Consider the following 27,211-nt stretch of genomic DNA (forward strand, 5'->3'; position numbering starts at 1 on the left):
GGGTCCTTGGGAGGCTACAATAGCCGCCCCAGACGCCAACACGGGCCACGTCTGCACGGCTGTTCCCACAAGCGCAGCTGCCAAAACGTGGAGACCTCGTACTGCCCCTTCCTGGGGGCCGTTTACCCAGCCCTGCCCAGCCCCCCCTCCCCGTGCCCTCCTACATCAGGGGAGGGACACGGCCACCCTCGGTGCCACACCGGCCCACGCACAGCCTAGACCTGCCTGAGCGTAGCATGGCTCAGATGTGTCCAAGGGTCTCTGTCCACCCGCCTCCCTCCTCTTCAGCCCACCATGTAAGGAGAGTCCTCACGGGCTCCCCGATACCCTAGAGTCCAGGTCTCTCCTGCTTCTGGTCCGGAGAGAGGAGAAAAGCCAGCCTACCTCCTTCTGCCCAGGGTCACCCCTTCCGGGGCTGGCTTCACGGGTGCGTGATCAGCACAGTCCCCTATGGTCCTGTGCTCAGAAGGACCCCAGGCTCCAGGCTTTCTGCTCTGTAGCTGCCATCTTGAAATTCTTAATAATTTTCTATTTGAACTGTGTTTTGTGAGTGAAGTCCCACAGGACAGTGGAGCACATGCCGGAGGTTTGCAGCCTCGGCTCACGTGAGGTCCCGCCTCCTGCCACCTCCCCACCTCCCGGAGTAGGTTCTCGGCCTCCCTCTCCTCTGCCTGGAACGACTGCGTTGTTTGGGCAGGAGGTCATTCCGCCACCACCCTTTGCCCCCAGGGGGGTCCTGGGCCTGGGCACGAAGACATTTGTGTGGGGGTCTGGGCCGGAGTAGGGCGGCAGCCACCTGTCCACACCTGGGGGGGGCGGGCAGCACCAAAGAGCATCTGGCAGGTGACGGCTGGGGAGGGGGGAGTGGAGCTCTCGCCACGCCCCTGCACAGAGGGAGGCCACCATCCCCTGGCGTCTGCCTGCCCCCCAGAGCTCAGGGCCGTGGCCGTGGCTAGGAGAGGTTGAGTCCCCACCGCTGGCCCGAGCCTGCATGTTCCCTTTGCGCCGGGTCTGCGGGTCGTACAGTGAGGCCTGGCACCGTCTCGGGGTGACTGGCCTTGCAAACACCAGCTGCTGTTAGGGAAAGCTCCACTGTGATAATAATAATAATGGTGGTAGACCTAAGGATCACAGACCGTCTGCTTTCATTATACAACAAGAAAGAACAAGGGAGGTTTCGATGAAAGGGAGGAATCAGACCATTGTTAATTTAATATTAATGAGCTACATGGAGCCTTAGAAACACTTGGAGTAGGGCCATAGTTTTCTAAACAGAAAATAAATATAATCAAAGCCAAACTTCCGGTGATTTCTTTGGTCATGACGTCTGGGAGGCGATGGCCAGCTGAGTGCCACGTCATATTCTGGAAAAAGGAAAATACGACTCCAGGCGATTTCTCGTCTCCTCTGATCACCCCGCGTGCTCAGGTGCCTGACGTGCTTGTTCACACGGGACATCTCCGTCCAACATTGTCACCGCACAGGCCGCCAGCCCTCACAGGACGGGAGGGACAGAGGGACAGGGAGCTTGCTGAGGAATTTCGTGTTTTTCTAAAAGACCTGTAACTCAAACCAGACCACCCCATTCCACTTGTTCCCACGCACTCCAAGAACTAAATATTATTACTGATTATCCAAAGGCAAAAAACTCCTCGTGATGTTTTGAATGGTCTTTAATGTCACTGTCTCCATGCCTACATGTTATTCCTGCTGAATAACAGACTGGAGTGTTTGATGAAGCGGCCACCTGTACTGCCTAACGTTGCTGTAGCTGTCGGCCACGCTTCTGTTCCCTGTGGACCAGCTGAGCGACTCGGGCAGAACGTGCTAAAGGAGAGTTGATGCTGCAAACAGGAACAAAAGGAACACTGACTAAAATAAACCTAAATGGCTCCTCCTCCTTGTAGAGCCCCACTCCAAAAAGAAAGTTCTCAAATTCCACCACGAAGCAAAGTCTTAATAGTCCTCAGGGGGTTGTGGTGATAAGAGTTTGAACCTGTGGCTCAAACAGCCCCTCAATGGCAGGAACTGCATCTCATTCCCCTCCAGGCCCAGCACGTGCGGAAATAAATTAGATGCAGAATCAATGTCTGTGGATGGGAAACAGGAGCAGGCCAGCCATCCCAGCACGGCAGATAACGTGGGCTTTCTGGCGCAAACAGGGAGCTCCTCCACTAGTTTTAAGGAATTCTTCTGAGATGTGTTTTGCGCACAAAGGTAAACATGGTAATTGACTGAGGCCACGAGCGTCATGAGGTCAAGCACGACGCGGAGTTCACATTTGCCATCGCACGGCCCTGCCTGCTGCCAGACACGCAGTGGGGCGTCAGCAGTTATTGGTGAAATGAACATGTCCCGCTTTCCGTAACTTCCCTGAACCAGGTCAGGGCCCCGGCCCATCCAGCGTAACTGGATTTTATTGTTTGTCTATGATTGTGGACGCTGGCTAAGACCGTATCACAGGGCCCTTGTAAACCTCAGAGTAAAACCTACGCTAGGGAGCCTCCTTTGCCGGCTGTGCAGGAACCGAACATGGCTCCCGTCATTCGGGGGGCCGTGCGGACCCTCCTTTCCCCCAGCTGGACGACAGCAAGAACGTGCTGAGACCCTGCCCGGGCCGGAGACCAGAGAACCCAGGAATCTCCTGCAGCCACGCGCTTTCCTGCTCTCGATTTCTCCTGGGGCCTCAACAATAAGGTCAGAGGAGGTTAAACAAAATAACGATGTGCTGTTTAAACCAGGAAAGAGAACCCCCAACTCCCGGTCTCTGCAAAGCCCGAGTCAGCAGAGACCACAGGGATCAACATGGTCGGCTTGGCCAAGCTGCTACGAGGTTCCAGAAACTCCCCTGGTTTGAACCCGCGGGGGACAACTGCCCGGTAGGACTTAGCTCTGGCCTGTCAAAGAGAAAACACAGACCTGCCCCGTAAGTTCTGGGCTGTGTTATTCTGATACCTACAGGCTGGGATGGGAGGACAGATGGCATCAATCTTAGCTGGTCTGTTTACAAGCGATTCCAAAATAGAAACAGAGAAAGGGCAAGGTCCAGCCAGGCCGGAATCCTCCCAGCTGCGCCAGGCCCCAGACTAACTGTCGTGGATACAATCCTCTCCCTCGGACGGACGGATGTCTCTCCCACCCCCACAACTCTGGGCAGAGGAAAACAGCTTCCGAGAGACAGCCCAGCCGTAAACCCTCCAAAAAAGGAGCTCTACCGAGATTCTGGAAAACACGACAAGACATTAGTGTTAGAAAATGCAAGCACTTTCCTCGGCACACACGCATAATTGGGGCCTAAGGAGCAATAAACTGGGGAGAAACACCAGTCCCTGGCGCCGTTGCTGGACAGATTTCTTGCCTCCAGGGGAAAATGCACACAAGACAGGAAAGCTCGATTCTAAATGTTTGAATGTACCATTTTCCCTTTGAGGAGCGTGGGTGTTCGTTGCGGCCTCACAGATACAGAACAGGCAAGCGGCGTGACCACTCGTTTTTTTCATGCAAAAAGGATTCAGCATAAAAAGCGTGTAAAGATAGACGTAAACTCAGGGCAGAGTTCATGCATGAACCTTCTGATAACGCTGATGTTACATGCAACATAACAGCAGTGCTCTGATATTTGGGGGCTCGGTGGTCCTCAGAGCCTGGTCCCCACCCCAGCATCAGTGTCACCCAGGAGCTCGTTAGAAATGCAAATTTCTGGGCCGCACCCCCAGACCTACTGAATTAGAAAGTCTGGGGGTGACACCCAGCAAGCGCTCTCACGGGCCCTCCGGTGGCTGCGACGTGCGCTAATAAAGTATTTTAAAAACACCGATGCCTGGCCCCCACCCCTAGGGCCATTTTGGTTTAATCGCTGCGGAGTCTGAGCTTGGCATCAGGAATTCTAGAAGATCTCCAGGTGATTCTCACGTGCAGCCAAGTCTGTGAGCCCCTGGGCTGGGAGCTGAGAACTGATTCCCTCACAGGTCTCTGATAGCTCCTTGTGTCTGGCCTTGGCAGCCACTGCGATTTTGAAGAGCAAATTTTCAAGGAGTTATTCACCTTTTAAAAACTCGATACAAAAATGTAGATGGAGACACTGCTACCGGTGAGAATGCTGTGCCGTGCCCACACGTTAAACATATTCTCATTTCCTGAGTCACCAGGGGACCCTGAGCTCACACCAGCAGATATCGTCCCACGCGTTTGCTACTCTTTTTTAAAAAATAAAACTATCTTTATTGAACCAAGTAAATAGCCACAAATATTATTAGTTTTTAACCGTTTAGTTTTCAAAGTGATACTTTGGAGCAATGTTTCCAAGTCGATGGTATGATTCGGTCACTTTCTCACGAATATCTAACTCCTCTCTTAACTCATCCTGTATCATTGTTTTACGATCAAAACTTTACTTGAAATGTAACCTCAACTTCCAGGTAGATCAGCCACAAAATGGCCTTGGATTGCTTATTTCTAAGCCGACCTCTGCGATCTGTCTCAATTGGAGATAGTCCAGCCTACACTTTGCGTTCCTTGAGCTCAAGAAAGGGGTACAACTTCGCCTTTCCAACAAGATGGAAAAATCTAGAAAAGCGAGGGAGGGCCTGGCAAGCCCAGAGGAGTACGGCAGGTGTGAGCGTCCAGGCAACAGAGGGTCACGGATGACCAGGCGGTTTCAACCTAGAGGTCTCTGACACTGGCTCTGCGGGAGCTCCACTCGCTCACACCGGGCGGAGCGGGTCAAAGGGAACCAGGTCGCAGAGCCCGGCTGAGCGGGAGGCGGAGGGTTGATGCGGTAAATAGTCAGCGCTGATTTATTTGTTCAATGGATACATGTTCAAGGGGATTCGTGGTTTTATGAATAACAACGTATTATTTCCTCCAATGATCACAGTGTGTCCGCCATCGCCTGCCTCACTCTCTGTTGGAAACGAACCCACCACGGCAGCGGGAGGGGGAAGTGTGAGTTTAGGTGCACGTCAGGTAGGAAAAAAAGACCCAGTGATCAGCTGGAAACCTGGATTTTGGTCCCAGCTCTGCTCCTAAGTAACCGTGTAGCCGCGGGCAGATCATTTCTTACCCCTGCCTCTCGGCGCCTCTCCTAGGAAATGAAGCAAGCAGGACGGGAATGCCGGATGGCCTCCAGAGTCTCTCCCTACTCTCCAAATCTGTGGCTCCCCGCAATAGGTCTATTCCAGAAAACACAAATCAAGAACTGATTTCCACACGTGGGTTATATAGGAGACCCGAGTTCCCAGGTATTTTCAAGGTCCCCACAGTCTCTGGGAAGCAGATCTTTACCTTCTAGGTTGTCTGAGGGACCACGGGACAGCCCTCTGAGATCACTAACTGTCAGGCTTACAGCCCTCAGCCGATTAGCTAAGTTTAACTGGAGGTTTGCAGGTTTTCCCTGAGGAAAGCGCTGAATTCTGCCCTCACAGACAGGGAAGCAGAAACCAGGGGAGGGGGAGTCGGATGTTCAGTCTCAGCTTTGGTCCTTGTGCCCTGGGGGTGGTGGCGGTGGGGGTGGGGTGGTCAGGCAGACACAAGTATGTCAGACACACGGAGACTGTGGCATAAACACCCGCTTAAATCCCTCCCTTCCTCACGTCCCCCAAAGGGACGTCTCCGTCACCCCAGCCGGCTACGTGCTTCCCTGCATTGTGGGCCCGACGTGGGCTGACCGAGGCGAGCACCATCTGGACTCCGAGCGCCCATTACAGCCACAGCAGCAGCTGAATCTAGTTACAAACCCCGGCCTCTCTGCGCCTGCCCGTCTCAGGCTCGAGACCACACACTTAGGAAGCATCTGCCGGGGACAGGAGTCACCTGTCCCCTGGGAACCAAGGGAGGACAGGTCCGCAGGGACATGGCCACAGGCGCACGGGCTGCTGGCAGAGTGGGGTTCTGGCCAAGGGGCAGAAGCTCTGCTGTCTGCCCTTCCTACCTGTGAGGAGCCCGTACACACACACACACACACACACACACACACCCAGAATGACTCTCTCGGGGATATTGTTGGCTGTGACGCTTGGTTTAAAGCAGGTGAGCAGTTCCGGAACACCCTGGACTTTCAAACGGAAAGTGCCCACACCAGCAATGCCACGTCCACAGACCGCCCAGGCCTCAGACAACAGCGGCAGGAGGCTGCTCTGGAGGCCACCGAGGTCCTCAGACTGTGGCCACCGGTGGGGACACGCCGTGGGAAGATGTTGCTCTCGCCTCCGCAGCTCTGCTCCTGGGACCCCGTGAAAGGCCAGCGTGGCCGCAGAGGGGCCAGTGGGCACCCGGAGGATGGAGCACCCAGGAGCAAACTCCGCCCTCCGCCGCCCTGCACGGCCGGCGCCCACATGCGTGTTCCTCCCCACAGTCACTCAGGGTCCCCCTCAGCGCATCAGCTCTGACGTCAGAAACAGAGGATTCGGACAACCAAAGCCCTGAGAGTCCTGAGTGTCATCCCATCCCTGCCTGCCTGGCCGTGCGCCCTGTTGCACCTGACTGGGCTTTGGGGACACCATCCCCCGCCCCCTGGAATGCCCTTCCTGCTCCGTCCCACCTTGTAAATTCTGCTGGAAATAGGAAGACGGGTCAGAACACAGCCGCCTGGGTTCAAACTCCAGCTCGGCCTCCCTGCCCGAGGCTGCCTAGTATCTCTGCCCCTGCCGTTCCTTTTCCGTAAACATGAGGAGGGGATGACATAGCAGTCACCTCATACAGCTATGTGAAGAGAATTAAAGAAGCTGATATATGTAACAGATTTAAAGCAGTGCCTGGTCTATGCCAAACACAGAAGGGCTGCCAGTCACTGTCCCACGGAGGCCTCCTCGACGCGCCTCTTGTCTTGTGTCACTGCTCTTCCCAACAATCCCTCACTAGAGAGATCACATTGTTTTTCAGTTATTAATTTAGATGCCTGTCTCCTTTCCTTATCTTTGAGCTTCTTGAGGAACAAGATGGCGGCCTATTACTTTTTGTCACTTCCAATATAAAGAGTTTGGCATTAAGCAGGCATCTGAAATTGGATTGAATCCAATTGGTTGGGAAACCTCCGCTAATAATATCTTTCATTCAGTGAGTGGTAACTATGTGCTAGGCACATTGCTGAGAATTTTACTCATATTAGTAAGTAGTTTCCTTACATTTAACCTCATATATTCTCCTCCCGGCTCACAAGATTGGCTCTCAGACGCATGAAGAAAAATTGCATTAATAAACTAAAAGTGCAGGACGCAAAGCAAAGAAAAAGAAATAACTCGAAAAGTAGAAATAAAGACATATACAGGCCTTCGAGAGACAGAGAGAGACATGTAGGAGAAAAGTTGTCGTCTTGGAGTTTATTAACACAAATGAAGGTGGTCTGTGTGGTCAGTTGGGCCGTTGGGGAGGCAGCCACAAGTTCAGGAAAGAGTAATACGTAACTCCCAGAGACAGGACAAAACCAGTGGGAAATTCCTCAGAATAATAGAAAAATAAGGAAAAGTAGACCAGCAGCAAACAGACCAAAGTGGATGCGTGCGGTGTTCCAGGTAAGCTTTGGTGTAAGCAGCAAAAAATGGAAGCCGCTCAGCTGCACCCAGGACAGCCTGGGACGGGGGGACAGGTGGCAGACAGGCCACAGCCCGGGGCGAGTGACGCAGGAGGAAAGCACTGAGAGCCCAGAGGAGGATGTTTTCCTCGGGGGGAAGATGCTATTATCCGATATTCAGATAAGCAGAGAGGCTGGTTCCATGGCGTAAGGAGCGATGTCATCTCGACAGACAACAGAAGGGACAACCCGGCTCTTGGTGGCCTTCCTTCTCTCCACTGAGGATTAGGAAGTGGAAAACAAGCATCTCGGGAGGGAACTGACGGCCAAAATAATTGAAATGATAGCAAGAAAGTCCTTAGCAATTTGAAAGAAGTTAAACCTCTGGTCCAGGTAAATTTTATAACCACCGTCACGGCAAGTCGCCTTTCTTTGGCATAGTATAGCTTCTAAAAAGTCCTTTCCTTCTATTATCTCCTTAGATGAATCGACCTTCGAAATGACTTCTGGGTTTCAGAACGAAGAGTTGACGTGGAGCTGTAGGCAGAACCCTCTAGAAGTAAGTTTTTTGATGGACACAGAAAAAATTAGTCTTTATGTCATTTTAGCATCCAAGAAGAGAGAATGAAACCATATAGCATAGTTTGGGCTTTTTTAAAACCTGATTTTTAAAAATGTTTCCTAACTTCCATCATTAAAAAAAAAAAAATTAGCTTCACCTAAGTCACCTTAAAAAAATGAAAACCCAGGCTGGGCACGGTGGCTCACGCCTGTGATCCCAGCACTCTGGGAGGCCGAGGCGCGTGGATCACTCAAGGTCAGGAGTTCCAGACCAGCCTGAGCAAGAGCAAGACCCCGGCTCTACTAAAAATAGAAAGAAAATTAGCTGGACAACTAAGCAATATATAGAAAAAATTAGCCGGGCGTGGTGGCACATGCCTGTAGCCCCAGCTACTCGGGAGGCTGAGGCAGGAGGATCGCTTGAGCCCAGGAGTTTGAGGTTGCTGTGAGCTAGGCTGACACCACGGCACTCTAGCCCCGGCAACAGAGCCAGACTCTGTCTAAAAAAAAAAAAAAAAAAAAAAAAATGAAAACCCAGTTATTGAAACAGTATGTTCTGGGCGAATGTTAAATGTACAAGTCAGGGGAGGGGAGGGGAGGGGAGGGGGCCCCCCTGGGGGAAGCAGGAGCTTGACTCACCCCCCGCCCCAGGCTCTTCCCAGGGCCAGACATTTGCAGCGTCCTTAGCACAGGGCGGTTTGGGAGCGCCATCCGGTGTCAGACTCAGAAACTACAAGCTTCATACGGCCTGAAGAGTAGTTTTCGCTGGAAGTGCCCAGCTGAAATTCTAGCCATAACCTAATTTCAGGTCTACGGTTATTTCTCTACCCCATGCAACTGAATTCCAACACAGGTTTAATAGCTTTGTATCAAATTATATTAAAAATTGTCTCAAAGCAAAATAGAATCACGGGACTGGATAACAGCATCATCATCGTCGTCGTCATCATCACGGTAAGAAGCAGTAAGGATTCCTTGGCCCACTCAGGTGCCCTGCAGAGTCAGGTATTGCGAAGCGGAAGCCCGCCCAGCCCGTCTCTGTCCTTGATCCTTCTCTCTGCGGCTCTTCCGTCCCCTCGTGAACCCTCCGGTCCTTGCACCCCGGCTGCACGGAACAGCCTGACTCCCAGCCCCTGTTGCATCTCGAACACTCTGCTACCTCCGCTGAATTCCCAAGGCACTTCCCCTGGCCCAGCAGTTGCTGAACTAGGAGCCAGGAAAGGCTGAGCTTTGGTCCCAGGGATGGGGAAGGCAGTGGGTGCCGGCCGAGGGTGCCGGTGCCAGTGTGGGTGGGGGCACAGAGAACAGCCGACGTTTCCATCTCAGCGCTCTCTCTCCGTCGTATTTCCTGATCCGCCTAAAATGCTACACACTTCGCTCCCTTAGAAATTAATTTTCTTCCAATTACCATAAAGACTAACCTCCGTATTCTTTGTATTTAAAAAAATGCCCTTAATTCTACCTGCTAGATGATAGTTCTGAACTTATTGTGTCGAAAGTAGATTTGGCGTCTTCTCTTCTTAGTTTTGATTACAAATGATGCCCACATTCGCTGGGATGCCTCTGCTGATTCCGGAGCAGAGGGCTGGATGTGGAGGAAAACTCTGGATCATGGCAGCAACAGAATTCCAGAATGGATGGCCAGGGCAGGAGCAGAATCCCCAGTTCTGGAACTTTTTTAAAATTTTATTTTATTTCAGCATGTTACGAGTGTGCAAATGTTGAGGTTACGTATATTGCCTTTGCCCCGCCCGAGTCAGAGCTTCAAGCCTGTCCGTCCCAGACGGTGCGCACCGCACCCAGGTGGTGTGAATACACCCATCCCCTCCCCCCTCCCACGGACTTTTTAAGTGAACAGATGCCAAAGCAATAAGTGAACAATCTTAAGAAACGCTCCCATTTCTCAAACGGGGACTTCTTTGAAAAAGAATCCAGGAGGTGCAGCTTCTTGTCTTTTCCATCCAGGTTGCTGTAACAAATTACCATAAACTGGGCAGCTTATGAGCAACGGAAACTTATTTCCCACAGTTCTGGAGGCTGGAAGTCCGAGATCAAGGTGCTGGCGGTTTGGGTGCCCGGTGACGGCCCGTTTTGCCTGGTTCAGAGACAGCCGTCTTCCACAGCATCCTCACACGCTGGGAGGGGCGGGGGAGCTCTCTGGAACCTTCTTTCTAAGGGCACTAATCCCATTTGTGAGAGCCCCACCCTCACGACCTAATCCTCTTCCAAGACCTCACCTCCTGACACTGTTGCTAGATTTCAGCATGGGAATCTTGGGAAGACACACACACAGTCTGCAGCCCCTCTGCACTGCCGCCCCAGGCAGGAGATGAAGAACATTAGGATGGGATGGAGGTGAAGGGGGAAACACAGCAGGAAAGAACCAAAACCTACAAGTTCATCTTCAGGGTGTGGGGAACACTCATGGGTGCTCTGCCCTGGTGCTCCCACCCTCCGGGAGCTTCCAAATTCAGGTTTTGTGTCTCAAAGCCATTCCTAGGCTTCTCTCCTTCATGGAAGGACGACCGAATGAAGCTTTGAAGCCAAGGAAATCTTTGGTTTGCCAATTTCAGGGACCGCATCAGACGGCGGTGACAACAGATTCTTTGCTCAGGGTAGTTGAGTTCAGAGATGGACTCGGCTCCCTTGAAGTGAGAAAGAAGGTCAGGATGTTGGGGGAGGCCCGTGGGCTTTGATGGGGAGCAGGCGTGACCCTCCTGTGTGACGCTGTTGCCCCCCACTCCTGGAAGATCTCTGCCAGGAGGTTCGCAGGTGCTGCTGGTTGATACCCTCCCCACTTCCTTTCCCTCCAGCAGGTGTTGCAGGAAGATTTGAGATGGTTTGGAAAATTTCCAAGACCCCAATTTTTCTAAAGTTAGGAAGGAAGGGAGGGAGGGAGGAAGGAAGGAAGGGAAAGGAGGAAGGCAGGCAGGCTCTAAAACCCAGTGCCCATGCATAAGAGGATTTGTGAAAACTGCTAGACATATTATGGGCATGGGTTGGCTGAGTGAACAGACAGGCTGAAACAGATGGGGTAGGACTAGTAAGGAAGGGAGGTTTCCAGTGGCCTGGATAGAGACAGCGTTGCATTAAAAAGGTTTTGTTCTTCAAAACTAGACAGAAGCATTTCAAAATGATAGGTTGATAAGATTACAAGGGATTTTATATCACTATTTTACCTATACTCTGCTGTATTTTCCAAATTTCTTGCAATAAGCAGATCTTGATTTCCTACTTGCCAGATAGTAAACATGACTGTGTAAAAGAAATCCTTTATATCAATATTTATTCAATTTCTTTCTAAGTTATAACAATTTCACTTCTCTACCTTTGAAAGTAGATAGTGACAAAATTTAGCTGTTCTTTGATGATGGGGATCCTGGAATTCCTCGTGTTCACTGCTGTAAACGTAATTTTTCATGACACAATGCTTATAAGTGATCAGAATGTGAACCTTCCAGAACTAGAGTTATGTTTCCGTTTTGAACTTCTAATTCTCCCAGGTTAAAGAATTTCTCTTTTATTTCTCAAGCAAAGACACATAATTGGAATGTTTTAACCAATGGGGTGACATGAAGATCCATCTGGTAGTGTCAGAGAGACCAAAGTGGAGAAATCAGGAGTTCATTTTCCTGGTTTAGGCGTAAGGCGCGAAGAGGGTGACGTCACTGAGGGTTAAGGAGGGAGGGAAACAAAGGTCACTGTGACGGGTCAGCTAAGAGAGCTCAGTGACGGAGAAGCAGGTCACAGGGAAAAGAGGAACCAATGATGACGATGAGTCCAAGGATCCGAAAAAACTAAGGCGTCAGCAGCAGAAATAAGTAAATCAAATGGTGAAGGTGGTGCATTAAGAAACACATCAAATTCTTGGAAATTTGACAATAGATTAATAGGATATGTTTGGTAATTAAAATAATGTAACTCCCAGAAGTGAATATTTAATAGCAATTTTTAATTTAAAAAAATTATATAAATTATGTATTTGTGATGGTTGAAAATAAAAATCTGGGTAACACAGACCTAAAAGAAAGGGCCACCCAGGACGTCTCTAAAAGTCGCCGTTAGAGGCTGAATTGTGGCCCCGGAACAATACGTGGAAGCCCTAATCTCTGCCACCTGTGAGTGTGGCCTCCTTTAGAAATGGGGTCTTTGCAGACGTGATCAAGACGGATTCAGACTGCAGTACGGTGGACCCCGATCCAGTGGGCCTGGTGTCCTCACGGGAGGAGAAGGGACACAGACACAGACTGAGAGACGATGGCCGTGAGGAGATGGAGGCAGAGACTGGAATTACTGCCACAAGCCGAGCAATGTCTGCAGCTTCCAGAAGCTGGAAGAGACGGACGAGGATCCCCCCCCAGAGCCTCCCTCCGGAGCTGCCCTGCCAACACCTTCATTTCAGATTTCTGGCCTCCAGAACCTTGAGAGAAGAAATTTCTGCGGTTTTAAGTCACCTGGTTTGTGGCCCTTGGTTATGGCGGCCGTGGCAGATTAACGCCGTCCCTGTTCAGCACTCGGAGCAGGGAAAGAGCTAGATGTTTAGTTTTGTAGGTGGGGTGGCTATTACTGGACCGTGTCACTATGGCGACCCACGTAGCGTATAAACTTACCCGCCAAACAGATGGAGAGATTAGGAGTGTGTTAGCCAGATAACTGTGTGTGCCTTTTCCTTGATACATTGTGGCCACTGCTGTTATCTGATCACCGCGGGGCGAAGGCTGCAGCCCTGTTACCAGAAGCAGAGAGCCAGACCGGCCACGTTTCCCGGCACAAACCAGCCCCACCAGAGACACAGGCACCTCACCGCGCCTCTGCTGTGAAGGCTGACGGTTCTCAGAGACCTGACAAGCTCCCAAGTATCCATTTCAATATAAAATGGGAAGACAGAGAGCAGGAAGCTCCATGCAAATCAAGAATGAGCCAGTTGAGGGAGCATCAAAGGGGGAAATGAATCAACCTACAACCTGTGTGAGACGATCATAACAAGCGTGGATATACCCTGTGGGCTGTGGCTTTCCCAGCCCAAAATATCAGCGAGACATTGGCATTATTTTACAACACTCTCATCTCTTCAGTTTGATAAGAGAAGCACTAAGGAGCACTTTAGTGTTTACTGAAAAGGAAAACTAAAACTTTGAGCTGCATAAGTTTTTAGGGGAGCTTATTTAACTTGCTGCCATTTTTCTAATTAATACTTCCTTTGATAAACATTTATTGAGCACTTATTGTGAGCCAGGCAGTGTGCTACATGCTGAAGATACCGAGAAGAGTTAAAAAAATACTAAGTCCCTCCACTCAAGGACTTTACGTATCAGTAGGAGAAACAGACAAATAGTTGGAGGGAGCTGAGATTTTTAAAAATGGCAATGTAATAATGGCTATTGTTGAAAGGTTTAATGATGATGATGATGCTAATGCCAAATGCGTGATATGTTTTACATGTATGAATGAGGGAGCAGAGAGAAAACTATGCCTAACTCCCTCTGGAAAACTAAAGTTACCTGCTCACTGTCTTGGCACACTCCCCTTCCTACAGTGGGAACAAAAGGCCAGTGCAGGGAGAATGGGCTGGGAAGATAGAATAGACAAGTCTGTGCCAAGACCTAGGGTCTTGAGAATTTACGTTGTCTTTGGAGAAATGCAAACAGTGCAGGGAGGAGGTGTGGGGAAGGGAGGGAGGTGAGGCCGGGGGCATGTCGTGAAAATCCTTGTGTGGGCATCATTCTGGGAGTCAGTTTTTTTCAAACTGTTGGGCATAAATAGATGGGAGGATTCTGAATTTTTCTACAAGAATGTATGTATGCGTGTGCATTTTCTTCATTTCAAATATAATCTTTAAAAACTTAATATTAGCATATTCTGACCGTCGGGATGATCACCTTACAAGTTGGTGCTTCCGTATGAAGTACTTGTATTTGCATTTGTATTTATAATAACGTTTGTGCCAAGTAGTGCTTGTTTGATTATAGCCTGTCACGTATTAAGGGTGGTGAGCATCCAGTTACCCTTAGCCATCTATCTGCATAGCTGTGTCTGTGGCAGAGACTTCTGTTTCACTGGTGAGTGTTTCCCCTTCTTCCAAAGTAATGAAACCCCAAATATTTAGATGGACACATGGCTGTCCAGAAAAAAAAAAAAAAAAAAACATTTCCCAGATTCCCTTGCAGCTCAGTGTGGCCATGTGAATAAGTTCCAGTCAATACATTTTTAACAAGTGTTTTGTAGCAGGTTCTGGGAACCTTCCTTAAAAGCAAGGTGATTGTCTACGTGTGGCCATAAGGTTGCGTTTTCCATTGTGTTATTCACATATCATGTCCGTACTGATTCCTGACTGAGTCTATCAATCACTCGTATGAGGGAATTAACATTTTCCACTGTGATTCTGGATGTCTGTTTTCCCTTACAGTTACTTCAATTTTCACTTTACGTATTTCCAAGTCCATGTTTTGGGGAGCAATATCAAAATATTTTGGAATAGCCATTATTTAACTGAGCAATGTCTCATGATTTCACTGTTTCTGTTTGCATTTGTATTTATAACCATTTTGGTGTCAAGTAGTGATCTTTTGGTTTTTTTAATTCAGTTTGACAATTTTTTACTTTTAATTGGAGCATTTCATCATGTATATGCATAATTACTAAAATAATTGGACCTAAATTTCCATCTTTATTTTGTACCTTCTGTTTTCCCTCTCTTTTTCTATTTTCAGATTTGTTGTGTTTTACTATTTCAGTGTTTTTCCCCTACTGGTTTGTAAGCCATATCCTCTATTTAATCCTGTTAGTATTTACTCTAGAAATAACAGCATCAATCTTAATCTATGGAATTATGTTAATGAATGTCTTTACTCCTCTCTTGGGCAATAAGAGAAACTCAGAACACTTAACTGCTCTGCTTTTTGGAAAACTCTGTGCTTTGTTACTGTGCATTAAGCATTTTATTTTCCAATTCCCAACTTTACACTTCCAGTCTTCATTTAGATTACCTACATATTTACCAATTTTTTTCTCTTCATTCCTGCTTGCATCTCAGTCCTAAATCTAGGAACACCTTTCTGCTTCAAGGATCTTAGAGTTTGGAGATAAACTTTATTTTTTTGTTTTCTTGTCTGAAAATATCTTTAGTTTACTGTGTATAGAATTATAGGTTGATACTTGTCTTCTTTCAGGATATTGAAGATATTCTACCCTAATTGTCAATCCTTTGAATATAAGTTTTCTTTTCAATCTGGCTGCCTTAAATTTTTTTTTAACTTCTTTTATGAAAAATCTAAAACATACTCAAAATTGGAAAGAATCATCTAATAAATACTCTTGCGCCCACATCCCAGCTTCAACAATCACCAGCATTTTGCAACTTCTGTGTCATGCATCTCCATGTACGCAGGCACTCCTGCACTGGTTTTATTTTATTTTACTTTTTGGTGGAGTATTTTAGAGCAAATATAAAATATCATATCGTATCTTCTTATCTGGAAACACTTCAGTATGCATATCTAGTGATAAAAACTTTGTTAAGATAAACACTGCACTGCTGTGGTCTGAATGTTTCTGTTCCCCCAAGATTCGCAGGTCGAATCCTAATCACCAGTGTAATGGTATCAGGTGTGGCCATTGGGAGGGGATCGGATCATAAGGGAAGTTTAGGGATTAGCGAATGGGATTTGTGCCCTTGGAAAGGAGGCCTCAGAGAGCTTCCTTGTCCCTCCCACCACATGAGGACACCACAAGGCCATCTACGAACCAGGAAACCAGGGACCAGTGTCACAAGACACTGACTCTACCAGCATCTTGATCTTTGACTTCCCAGCCTCCAGAACTATGAGAAATAAACTTCTGTTGTTTATAAACCACCCAGCTTACGGTATTTTGTTACAGCAGCCCTAACTGACTGAGACACACGCCATTATCACTACCAGTACAATTAACAAGAATACCTTAGTATCTTTAATATACATCCTCTGTTCAAAGGTCCCACTTGTCTCAAAAGTGCTTTTCCCGGTTGGTTTATGGAAATCGGGATTCAGATACGTCCCCATTTTGCTTTGGTTGTTATTTCTCTCATTACTATTTTATTACAAGCAGTCCTTTCTTCCTTTTTTTTTAAAACCTTGCTATTGATTTGTCAGAGAAACCAGACAATTCTCCAGAATGGCTCACATTCTGATTGGCTTTCTCAAGTGGTCAATTAATTTATTCATAAATCTATGAACTGGCAGCCAGAACCAGAGGTTTGACTAGATTCAGGTTAAATATATTTTAGGCAAGTGTATTTCCTCAGTGGATTCACGGTAAATAAAATGCTTGGTTTTCCTTCTTTTAGTGATGCTAAGATTGAGCACTGGGTCCCAGTGGTGTCAGCTGATCCCTCCTTCATAAACTTCCCCCTGACCTTTCCCTGAGGTTTTGATGTCATTGAGGACTGTTGCCTGGATCCATGACTTCATTAGAGGTTGAAAAATGGTGGGATTTTTTAATTTATTTCATTCCTTCTGCATCTATTAGCCGCAAATCTTCTAAAAATCTTTCCTCCATCAACTCTTTAATCACCCTGGAAGTGTAGTTTATACAGGGGAAAAAAAGATAGTTGCTTGATTCTTTCCTTTTATTAATTTTCAGGATAGGGAGTTGGTGCCCAAATAATCTTGAAAAGTAGTTGACCTATGGATCCTTTTCATAAGGATTCCTGTGTCTTTTTTTAAAAATCAACTTTATTGAGGTATAATTTATATTCAAAAACTTTACCAATTTTAAGTACCTTTTAAGATAGTTTAAGTTTTTCAATTTTGTTCTTTTTTAATGTCATGTTGACTATTTTAAATATTTGTGGTTTAATATAAATTTTAGGATAAGCTTGTAAATTTCTACAAAAAGAATCCTGATGGCGTTTTAGTTAGCATGGGGTGAAATCTAGATGTTCGTTTAGGAAGAAATGACATCTTTACAATATTGTTCTGATTCGTGAACATAGTATATCACTCCATTTATTTGCTTCTACCTTAAATTCTCTCAGCAGTGTTTTGTACAGTTCAATACCCAGGTCTCATACCTCAAATATATCCTTACTTATTTTATACTTTTATAATTGCTGTAAATGATACTGTTTTCTTAATTTCAATTACCACCTCTTCATTTCTAGTATATAGAAATGCAGTTTGGTTTTGTGGGTTGATCTTATATCCTGGAGCTTGACTAAACTCATTCATTCTAATCAATTCTTGGAGATTGTGTGGGATTTTCTACATAAACAGGCTATCTGAAAATTAAGACAGATAATGCTAGAGTTTAAATGTTTATGTCCCCTCCAAAATTCATGCTGATACTTAACTGCCAAATGTAACAGTATTAAGAGGTAGAGCCTTCAGGAGGTGACTGAGTCATGAAGGTGGAGCCCTTGTGAGTGGAGTTAGATATTCTTATAAAATGACTTGATGGACAAAGTATGTCCCTTCTCTCCCCTTTTCTGCCCTCCTACTGTCTGCCATGAGGAAGCGGTGTTTCTCTGATTGTTTTTCTTTCAGAACTTTAAAAATCTCATTCCACTATCTTCTGTCTTGCAGCATTTTTCACAGGAAGTCTGCTGTAATTCTTATCTGTGTTCCTGTGCATGTAAGGCATCTTTTTTATAATTTGGCTGTTTTTAAGATTCTCTCTTTATTACATTTGAAAGTAATTTGATTTTGTATACCTTGCAGTAACTTCATTCATATTTGTTTTGCCTGAGATTCATTAAGCTTCTTAGACCTGCACTCTGTTCCCTGATAACATCAGCTGCCTTGGCCTTTCTGAACTTCCAACTTTGTCTCCTCAACTCAGGAATCCCTGAATCCCTGCCTGGTTGCCCCCTCCTTGTGCTGTGGCCTGGAAATTCTGTCCAGGAAGTAAGCTGTGGCAATAGTAAGGATTCCCTGGTTTGTTTCCTCTCTCTCAGGGATCACTATCCTATCTGCCTGATGGCCAATTTAAAAAAATTATTTCGTGAATTTTTTCTGCTTTATACATTGTTTCATGTAAAAGAGTAAATCTAGTCCCTGTTGCTCTATCTTTGCTGAAAATCAGGAACTAACTTTTATTGTCCATCTTCTATGCACAAAACATTTTACATTCGTTCTTCCATTCAATTCAATCAGAACTCCTACGATAAAGAGACTACTAACCTACTTTACAGATGGCAAAACCAGGGGACAGGACAGGACTGATGACTAAAGTCATATACTTCCATTAAATGACAGAATAAATATTTGATCCCAGAAGTGTTTTGGCTGCAGCTGGATGCTACCACCATATAAAACCGAAAGAATTATATAAAAGTATATTAATGTGCATAAATAAAATATACTATGTAAAATTCATTTTAATCACTTTGCTGAATAGTCTCAACTTCATCTTTCCCTGGTGTTGGCAGCAGGGACATAATCTGGGAATGACAGTTTTACCTTTCCAGTCACTATCTTCATTGATTTTTCTTTCTTGTCCCTTATGAGATTCCACACATTGTAGTCCATTTTGAAGTTCCAACTGTATATACAATTTAAATCCTTCCTCACTGGAGTCCAGGTGGCTTAGAGAGGGGAAGGAGGATTGTCACTCTGTCATTCTTCGTTCTCCAACCCACTGGGACAGAACAAAGAGCCTGACTTCTTTATATGTACTTCCTCTCCTTATCTTTTAAATACTAACCACACTGAGGTTGTGGGCTAGGAGACGAATAGGCGAGGCTGAGTTCTTCCTAAATAACTGCTACATTTGTGATGCTGAGGCATTGCTGGTATTTCGCTGTCTATTCTTGTTCTGTGTCTTCCTGACATCCTCTGTGGTTAAGATGTGTGGTTCTGATGAGGGAATTGGCCTTCACTGAGACCCCTCCTGTCTCTGCCTGCCTCTGGCCCTGCCTGTGGCTCCATTTCCTCTCTGGGGGAAGCACTGCCTTCCAGGAAGAGCGACGCCACGTAATGCCACAGTTGCTGCTCCCTCATAGAGTCCCTGTGCTCCTTTACGGGGATCCAGGTCTTTTTGGCACCGTCAAAGGCCTGAGGTTGGGTTTGGCCACCACTCTCCTCCCAGGCCCACCACCCTAAGCCTCCATCTTGCCCTTCAAACACGGATTAATTCTGCAAGCCTCTCCCCTTCAGCTCTCTCTCAAAATGGCACCCAGGAACTTAGCTTTTCTAAGAAATCCCTCCCCATCATCAGCTCTGGTGACAACAGAGGGACGGACTGGGGGCTGCTCTGTTGTTCTGTCCTTCCACAAACCCCCAGCTGGCGGACGTGGTCCCAGTCTCTCCTTGTGTGTGTGGCACCCCGTTCTCCATGATGATTTTCCTGGAACCCCACCTTACTCATTTAAATTCTGGTGGTAAGAGAATTACCTCACGGGAAAAGACAGGAAAGGAATCACGTCCCACTGAGAGAACAGCATGGCTCTCCCTCTCCCTCTCCTCAGTCATCTCCTTATAGTAGTCTGTCGGCTGGGTGATGACTGTGGGGATAGGGCCTGTTTAGCTGCCCCTCGTTAAACTCTGGGAGGATTATCAGGCCCCAGTGTCTGCAGCTTTCTCTGGACTGTGGCACATTAGTGCCTCCTATTTTCTGCTGGAGCCGAGGGCAACATTGAAAGTCCCACTCAGTACCCTGTTATATAACCAATACTTCCACTTAGTCTTCTACTGCAGCTGTTCAAACTATGAGCACAAAAGTTGATTTACATTTTACTTTGCCTAGTGCTGTTTTTACCACTTCAAAAATCTTGATTAGCACTGAAGTGTACTGAACGTGGATAGGAGCTTGGGGAAAGTCAGCGTGGTGTGCAGCAACGCAAACAAACAAATCAACCCTCCCCTGTACAAAATGTGCTCAATCGTGACAGAAAAAAAGGTGCTTGTGTTTTGGGCCTGACCTGGTTTCTAAGAAGTAGAAATGGGTGGGGGCAGGGAAGTCTAGCAAAAGAGGAAGGAAAGAGGGAGAAGAGGAGAGAGAGGGAGTGAGACGGAGAACTCAGTAAGACACTCCCTGCTGTCATTCCTGGCTCCCATGGACACAGCCTGGAAGGAGCCCTGTGGCCGTCTAGGGACGGGCGAGAAGCTGGCAGGCTTCCTTCACTCACAGAGCTGCTTAGAGCTCTGGCCTCTCCGCCAGGGACCGGTGCCCACGTGCCCAGGGCCCAGGGAGCGGCATTCCTGAGGGGAGGTGGGGAGGGGGAAAGAGAGCGTTCAAGTGTTTTCAACAATCTCCCCCTCCCTCCCTCCTCCCCAACACCAGACTCCTAAGTTCACCGAAGAAAAACAAGCTCATTAATCCAGCTCCAGCCTGACATAGCAAAAGAAACAAACCACAGTCTCGTGGTGACAACTCTGGATTGGTAGGTAAGTTCTACTCACCCTGTTCTTGAATAACAGTTTAGCCGACACTGTAGACTCTACAGCACGCTGCCTTAAAGTGCATTTCTTTCCTATGTCCTGACCTTATTCTCCTTTTTAAGGCTGAGCTTTTCCCTGTATTGTTACCACCAAAGCTTTATTGATAGCAACCCATTTATACTCCGAGCACACACTGTGTTCTCAGCCCTGAGATAAGTATCGTGAAGGGCTCAGCGGAGAGAAAAACGTGTCTCTGCCTATTAGCGCTGTAGGAGGTGAAGGAAGCTTCAGGTGTGTGCTTGGGCAGCGGGGCGTGCGGAGGGTGGAGAGGACCTCAAGTCTGAGAAGGTGGTTAGAGTGGACAGAGGAGCCTGTGCCCCATCTCTGTGGCCCCTCAGTGCCCCCAGACTGCCCATCGTGGACGCTGTTCTGCTTTGTAATCAGCTTACCCCACTTCTCCCCACTCTTTGAGACATTGATCGTTCAGATTTGGCGTGAGTTATTGGTCCCCAGAGTCACGAATCTGAAAACCCCTTGAAAGTGGGAACCGTGTTTCACTCACCACCACCCTCAGCTTTTAGCAGAGTATCTGGCACATGGTAGGAATGAATACAAGAAGTATGAACTCAGGTCTGTGCGAATTAATGTAATTAACGAGGGGCTCCAGAATGGCTGTGCCCTCAGCCCCCCAAAACCCCTCCAGCCCTCTAAGCAGACTCTTTCGGAGCCTTAAAGAAACAGTACAATGGACTTTTCTTATCGGGTGAATAGCACCTTATATACGCAGGGTGTTACTGTTTTCTCCACAAAGACTTGTCCACGCACTTCTCACTTGAGCTCTACAGCTCTCTGATTGGGGCTGTGTTGTCTGTCCTATTTTATTGGCAAGGAGTCTGAGGCTCGGAAGAATGACTACCCCCAATCCTTCCATGTCACTCTGGAAACTTATTTTACCGTAGGGCAAAATTTCCCCGTAGCGTGACTTTATCTGACGAGGAAGGTGTGGTTTCAGAAATGCACAGGTTTCAAACACTGAGCTCTGAGTAACAGGCAGGGGTCGGCGTCCTGGTCTTGCGTGATCGGGTTGACCGTGGTGCCTGGGAGGATCTTGCTTCGTTGTCTCTAGATCATGAAGAGGACGGAGAGGCCCACGGTCCGAGGACCACTCTGCAAGCACTTTGACTTGGAGAGGAAGAATGCCAAGCAGGCTGAAGCCAGACTGCGCCAACGACTGCAGAGACTGGAGGATATCCGCCTCTACCGGGTGAAACTGCTGAGCCGGGAGCAGAGACAGCTCCAGAAAGACCTGCAGCGGCTGCAGCAGGGTGAGGCTGGCGGGACTGGGCAGCAGTAGCTGCGGAGGCAGAGCGGGGCCCTTTCAGAACCCTGGGTGCCCGGAAAGCAGGAGCTTCGGATCCCAGTGTGGACGGAGGCGGCCCCACCCTCCGTGTGCCCCCTCCCCAATTCCACGGCTCCCCGGAGCAGCCCGCTCACGAGCCTCCCTGACACCACACTGCTCAGGCCTCTGGTCACTGCCGCTTCCAAATCTGCCCTTTCTGGCTTAAATCCCTAGTTTTCCCCTTTCTTATTTTATTTTTCATTCTGCTTTTCTTTTACTATGTCTGGGATGATTTGGTTTCACCCTTTTTTATGGCTGGTCTTTCTCCTTTGGCTCTAACGACAACTTATTGAGCAGCTAATAATGTGCAAGCCACTGTCCTCACTCACTTTGTGGGAGGAAAGTTAAAAAAGAAAGAAAAAAACTTCCTGGGATTAGTATTTCCGTTTCCTCGAACATCAAATGGAAATGATATTACCTGCCTCGTGAAGTTATGTCGGTGATCACTCGGGATTGTACCTAGACACAAAACAAGTGTTAAGTGTTCTCTCATCAGTCACTTAAAAATCGTCACAGAATTGAAACTCTTCTACTCTTTTGTTGAAAATTGTCCCAGTCATAGTTTGTAGAAACCAGTTCTCCTTAGTTCATCATTAGAATAATTAGATTTTAATATTACTTCAAAATTTGGTACCGAATAGGAGTATCTCGGCTCTTCCAGACCACGTCCCTTCTTACTGAAGGCAGGAGCCAGAACTCAGGAGCTCTGAAAATGAGGGGGTGTGGCCAGGAGGAAAGCCAGGTGCTGTGATCGAATGTAAAATCTTTCAGGTCTACACAGCTGGTATGTGGACACCAAAGGCAGGAGTAATATCCAAACATCCAGCCTGAGAATTATTTCCAACCTCCAGCTTTGGGTGTGAAAGATGACTCTGAACAAGAAACTGAGCTCTGCTTTCAATTCCCTCTCTACGAAAAACGGTTAAACCAACGTAGAGCGAGAGCTCACCTACTAGAAAAGGATATTAGAAGCCATTTGGTGGATTCCCACTTTAATTCTCAAAAATGACACTGAATCCCAGACGCCTACGCTCAGGAGGACACACAAAAGGTCAGGCCGTAGGTCAGTGGGTGTCCTTGCTGAATCCAGAGCTTCCCTCGGCCACAGGAGGTGGGAAGAGGCCGAACCGGCCGGCAGGAAAACTGTGACTCGGGGGCCTCCGTCTTCATGTACTTGGGAAAGTCCTATCCTCTCTAAGGCTCAGACTTCTTGACAGTAAAATTAGAAGAAAAGGAAGGAAACAATAATTATTGAGTGTCAGTATATATTAGGCACTGTGCTCAGCAATATTTTTCCGTGATTCATTTAATGAAATTGGTTTGTTTTTTTTTTTTGAGACAGAGTCTCACTCTGTCACTCTGGCTAGAGTGAGTGTCGTGGCGTCAGCCTAGCTCACAGCAACCTCCAACTCCTGGGCTCAAGCGATCCTCCTGCCTCAGCCTCTCGAGTAGCTGGGACTACAGGCATGTGCCACCATGCCCGGCTAACTTTTTATATATACATATTTTTTAGCTGTCCAAATCATTTTTTCTATTTTTAGTACAGACGGGGTCTCACTCTTGCTCAGGCTGGTCTCAAACTCCTGACCTCAAGCGATCCTCCCGCCTCGGCCTCCCAGAGTGCTGGGATCACGGGCGTGAGCCGCCGCGCCCGGCCTCATTTAATGAAATTGTTATTGAGATTTAATGATATGCCAGTCCGTGGGTTGTTTATGATGCATCTTGCCTGTTCTTATCTTAGAGATTTGGATCACGAGGTTACAAATTAGGCCCAAAAGCCCACATTTTTAACTGATTATCCTAAGGTAGGTTATTCTGAGACAGGTGTTCTGCAGACCAGACTTTGCAAAACACTATTACAGCTATTCAGGATAGAGGCTGGAATGCAAATATGAAAACACATGCTCTCTACCCTCGAGATGCTCGTATTTGAATTGGAGGGTAGCTCTGCTTACAAAAAATTATGATCAAAACTGTTAATTGCTAGATTAGAGTTATTTGCAAAGTAAGACAGGAGCACAGGAATGTTAATCTGTCTATCAAAGCCCTTAACTAAGATCTCCCAAAAGAGGCAGCGGGGAGCAGAATCTCCCTGGAGGAGGGGAGAGAGGGAGAAGGCAGAGGGAGCTGTCAGGGAGGGACGTGGAAGGGGCCACTCCTGGCGGAGGGAGCAGCATGTGGAAAGGCACATAAGTGAGCACGGCGTGCCACCATCGCTCCGTACTGCGGGAGGTGGCACGTGAGGACAGAGGATGGAAAGGTGTCCCTGCAGCTGTCAGAGACAAAGCAGAACAGACAATGTCGCCACTGTAAATAGTTTCACAGGTCTCGGCGACAGAGTTTAGAGCTCCCCCTGCCGGGTTTGGGAGCGGGGGGATGATGTGCCCAGCTGCTAGAAAGGCCACTCTCGTTGTGGTGTTGAAGGTAAGACAGAGCTCAGGCTGCAGAGCAGACCTGAGAGGATTGCAAAGGCCGGGCCGTGGTTTCAAGGCCTGAACGAGCACACCGGTCAGGTGAAGAAAACGAGAAGACCAGCATCTCAAGGTATTTAGAAAGTAGAATTGTCAGTGTTTGATGGACAATGATATGGCCAAGAATAAAGAAAATCAGGGTCAAGAGTGAACTTCCTGGCACAGAGTGGGCACTTAAACACACCTGCTAACGCGGGTAACCGGGCGGGTACGGGTGGCCCTGGCTTCATAGACAGAACACTGGGAGAGAGTGAGTTTCCGAGAGAAGAGAAGCTAATTTCTGAGACTCTTGGCCCCACAAGTCTACACTGCAGAAGAGTGGCTTGCTGGGAGAAGTAGCTCAAAATCCCTGAGTTTACAGGGAAGAGGGGACCTACTTACATAGAAAAGACCCCCCAACTCCCTGAGGAGAACAACAAAAAAAGAGGGGTCCGTGAAGGACTATCTTTTGTCCTGACTGCTTCACAAAGAAGTGATCAAATGAAAAAGTGTTAGGAGTTTAAGGTGAATCCTGGGATCTTTATCTGGTTCTATTCCCTCTGCCTGGCGCCTCCTAACGGAAATGTAGATTTAAGGAACTCGCTTCCATTAACGCAAATCAGCGCAAGACTTTCAAGCCTAAACGGCCAACTTGGGAGATGTCTTGAAAGCTCTTCCGTAGCAGCTGTGACTACAGGATGCTCAAACATCAACTCAGCAGGTGAAAGGGTCCACTTGGTCATGGCTGGCTGTCACAAACTCGCGCCGCAGGCGGGCAAGAGCTCACATCCGTGTGGCTAATGAGACAGTATCCTCACACCCAGTTATTTTGTGTTTGAAAACACTGTGCCGGCCAATTAAAATATTCAAACAAAACATCCATGGGCCTGACCAGTTTAAACCTCTGATCTTGATGTTTCTAAATCCCCTTTAACACGTCCTAGGTAAACAGGGAAACTGCTTTGAATTTTCCTGTTTGCATCTGTCACGGCACGTCAGCCTAACGCACAGCCTGGACCGAGGATGCTCACACCCTGGTTCTCTGAAAGCCCCGTTCCAGCCTTCTGCTGCTGCTTCTCTTGCTGTGTTCGTTTTCTAGCGCTGCCGTGACAAAGTCTTACAAGCTGAGTAATAACAGCAACTTATTAAGAAACAGCAACTGATTGTCCCACAATTCTGGATTCGAGAAGTCCAGACTCCAAGGTCGGCAGGAGGGAGGGGTCTCTCTGCTGGGCCTGTCCCTGGCCATCTTCTCCTTGGGCCCCTTCCCGTGGGAGTCTCCCTGTGTGTGTGCGTCCCTGTGCTCAAATTTCTTTTTCTTACGAGGTCATCAGTCATATTGGGTTAGGAGCCACCCTGTTGACTTCATTTTAACTCAGTTATCTCTGTAACGGCCTCTGTCCGAGTCAGGTCACGCTTCGAGGGACTGGGCTTAGGCCCACAGGAAAAGGACACAGTTCAACCTATAACATTTACTAATTAACTCAACGTAGATGTCATGAAGAAGAAGTTCTCCTCTTATTTTGGGAATGGAAGTCAGAAGAGAGCGGAAGATGTTCGCGTGTTCTCACCGCAAGGGAGACAGAAGCACAGAGTCCCGCAGGCCGATCAAACCAGGTAAGGACACGCTCACTAAACTCACGGGCACGACATCGAATTTTTCTTCCCAACTGACCTCTTTAAACTGTTCTTCTCCTCCTGAGAAAATGCCGCCTCCCTCCTGAAGCAGAGACATTTCCCCACGTTGTCACCCCCATTTCTACCCCCACCCCACTCCCACCCACTCTATCACCCCCGCTGACGCCCACCTGAAGGGGGCCGTGGCCTAATAATTTGAAAGGTCTAAATAGGAGCATTTTCATCGGTCTTCAGAGTTTTTTCTTCTTTTTACCTCTTTTCCCAGAGCATCAGGAACCAGCGTGACCCCCAAAACATATAAACCCAAGTCTCCGATGCCTCCCGCACATCACTCTGGCCTCAGAGACCCCACGAGGAGGAAAGAGCCGCCGTCGTCTCTGAATGACAGAGCTGCCTTCTTCACAGGAGAGAAACCACAAGCCCAGGAGAAAGACTCTGTGAAGGCACCAAAGAGCAGAGACTCCAAGAAGGGCCTCTCTGTCCTACGTCAAGATCAGGATGTTTCCACCAACACCGTGAAACAAGGCCCCGGTTCCAGCCCAGCCGGAGAGAGCAGACGGCCCCAAGCCGATGGGACCAGATCACAAGATGCCAACCTAAAGCCAGGTGGCAATGCTGAGGGACAAACCCCCCCAAGCCCCGTGGAATGTGCAGGAAGCTTCGAGGGCGAGGCCACAAAGCCAACCTTCTTAGAGTTGTTTGCAAAGGCCAGAAACGCCCACTATGTCCGGCATAGGGTCCCCCCCGAGTCTGAGAGGCTGCTCAGTGTTGGGGAGATATTCGGGCACGGCAGGTCCTCACCGCCCAGGGAAGGAGCGGGTGTGAACACAGCCCAGGGCAGGAGCGGGTGTGAACACAGCCCAGGGCAGGAGCGGGGTGTGAACACAGCCCAGGGCAGGAGCGGGGTGTGAACACAGCCTCCTGAGTTCCTTCCTGTCTAACCGTTTGACACGGCCTGACGACAACACACACCACTGTCACTGAGGAGATGTGCTCCTCAATGACTATAGCCAGCAATTCAGAGGGAAAAACACAAACAAACAGAATCGTATGACAATTTTATTCTAAACTCCCAAGGTTTTTTTTTGTTTTGGTTTTTTGTTTGTTTGTTTGTTTGTTTGTTTTTGTTTTTTTGGTATGTGTGTGGTTTTTTTTTTCCTTTTACAGAAAAAAAACTCTCTGAATGAACAATGCTAATATATGAAAAATGAGATGAGAAACAAATCTTCTGAAAATGTTTTAAGTGACACACTTGTGTTTATAATGCCATCAGAAATAAGACTATACATTGATAACTGGA

General features: G+C 47.8%; 1 protein-coding gene across 1 annotated transcript in view; it reads left to right on the forward strand.

Moving 5' to 3' along the window:
• Positions 1 to 26,822, forward strand: part of CCDC190 (coiled-coil domain containing 190) — a 43,311-nt gene extending 16,489 nt beyond the window's left edge. Inside the window, exons 2-5 of the mRNA XM_069479256.1 lie at positions 21,551 to 21,749; positions 22,605 to 22,607; positions 25,767 to 25,890; positions 26,177 to 26,822. Of these exons, the coding sequence (XP_069335357.1) occupies positions 21,551 to 21,749; positions 22,605 to 22,607; positions 25,767 to 25,890; positions 26,177 to 26,822 (972 nt within the window). The remainder of the gene's footprint in view (positions 1 to 21,550; positions 21,750 to 22,604; positions 22,608 to 25,766; positions 25,891 to 26,176) is intronic.
• Positions 26,823 to 27,211: the final 389 nt, after the last annotated feature.

Source organism: Eulemur rufifrons, chromosome 8, assembly GCF_041146395.1.
Source record: "Eulemur rufifrons isolate Redbay chromosome 8, OSU_ERuf_1, whole genome shotgun sequence".
NCBI classification, from domain to species: domain Eukaryota; kingdom Metazoa; phylum Chordata; class Mammalia; order Primates; family Lemuridae; genus Eulemur; species Eulemur rufifrons.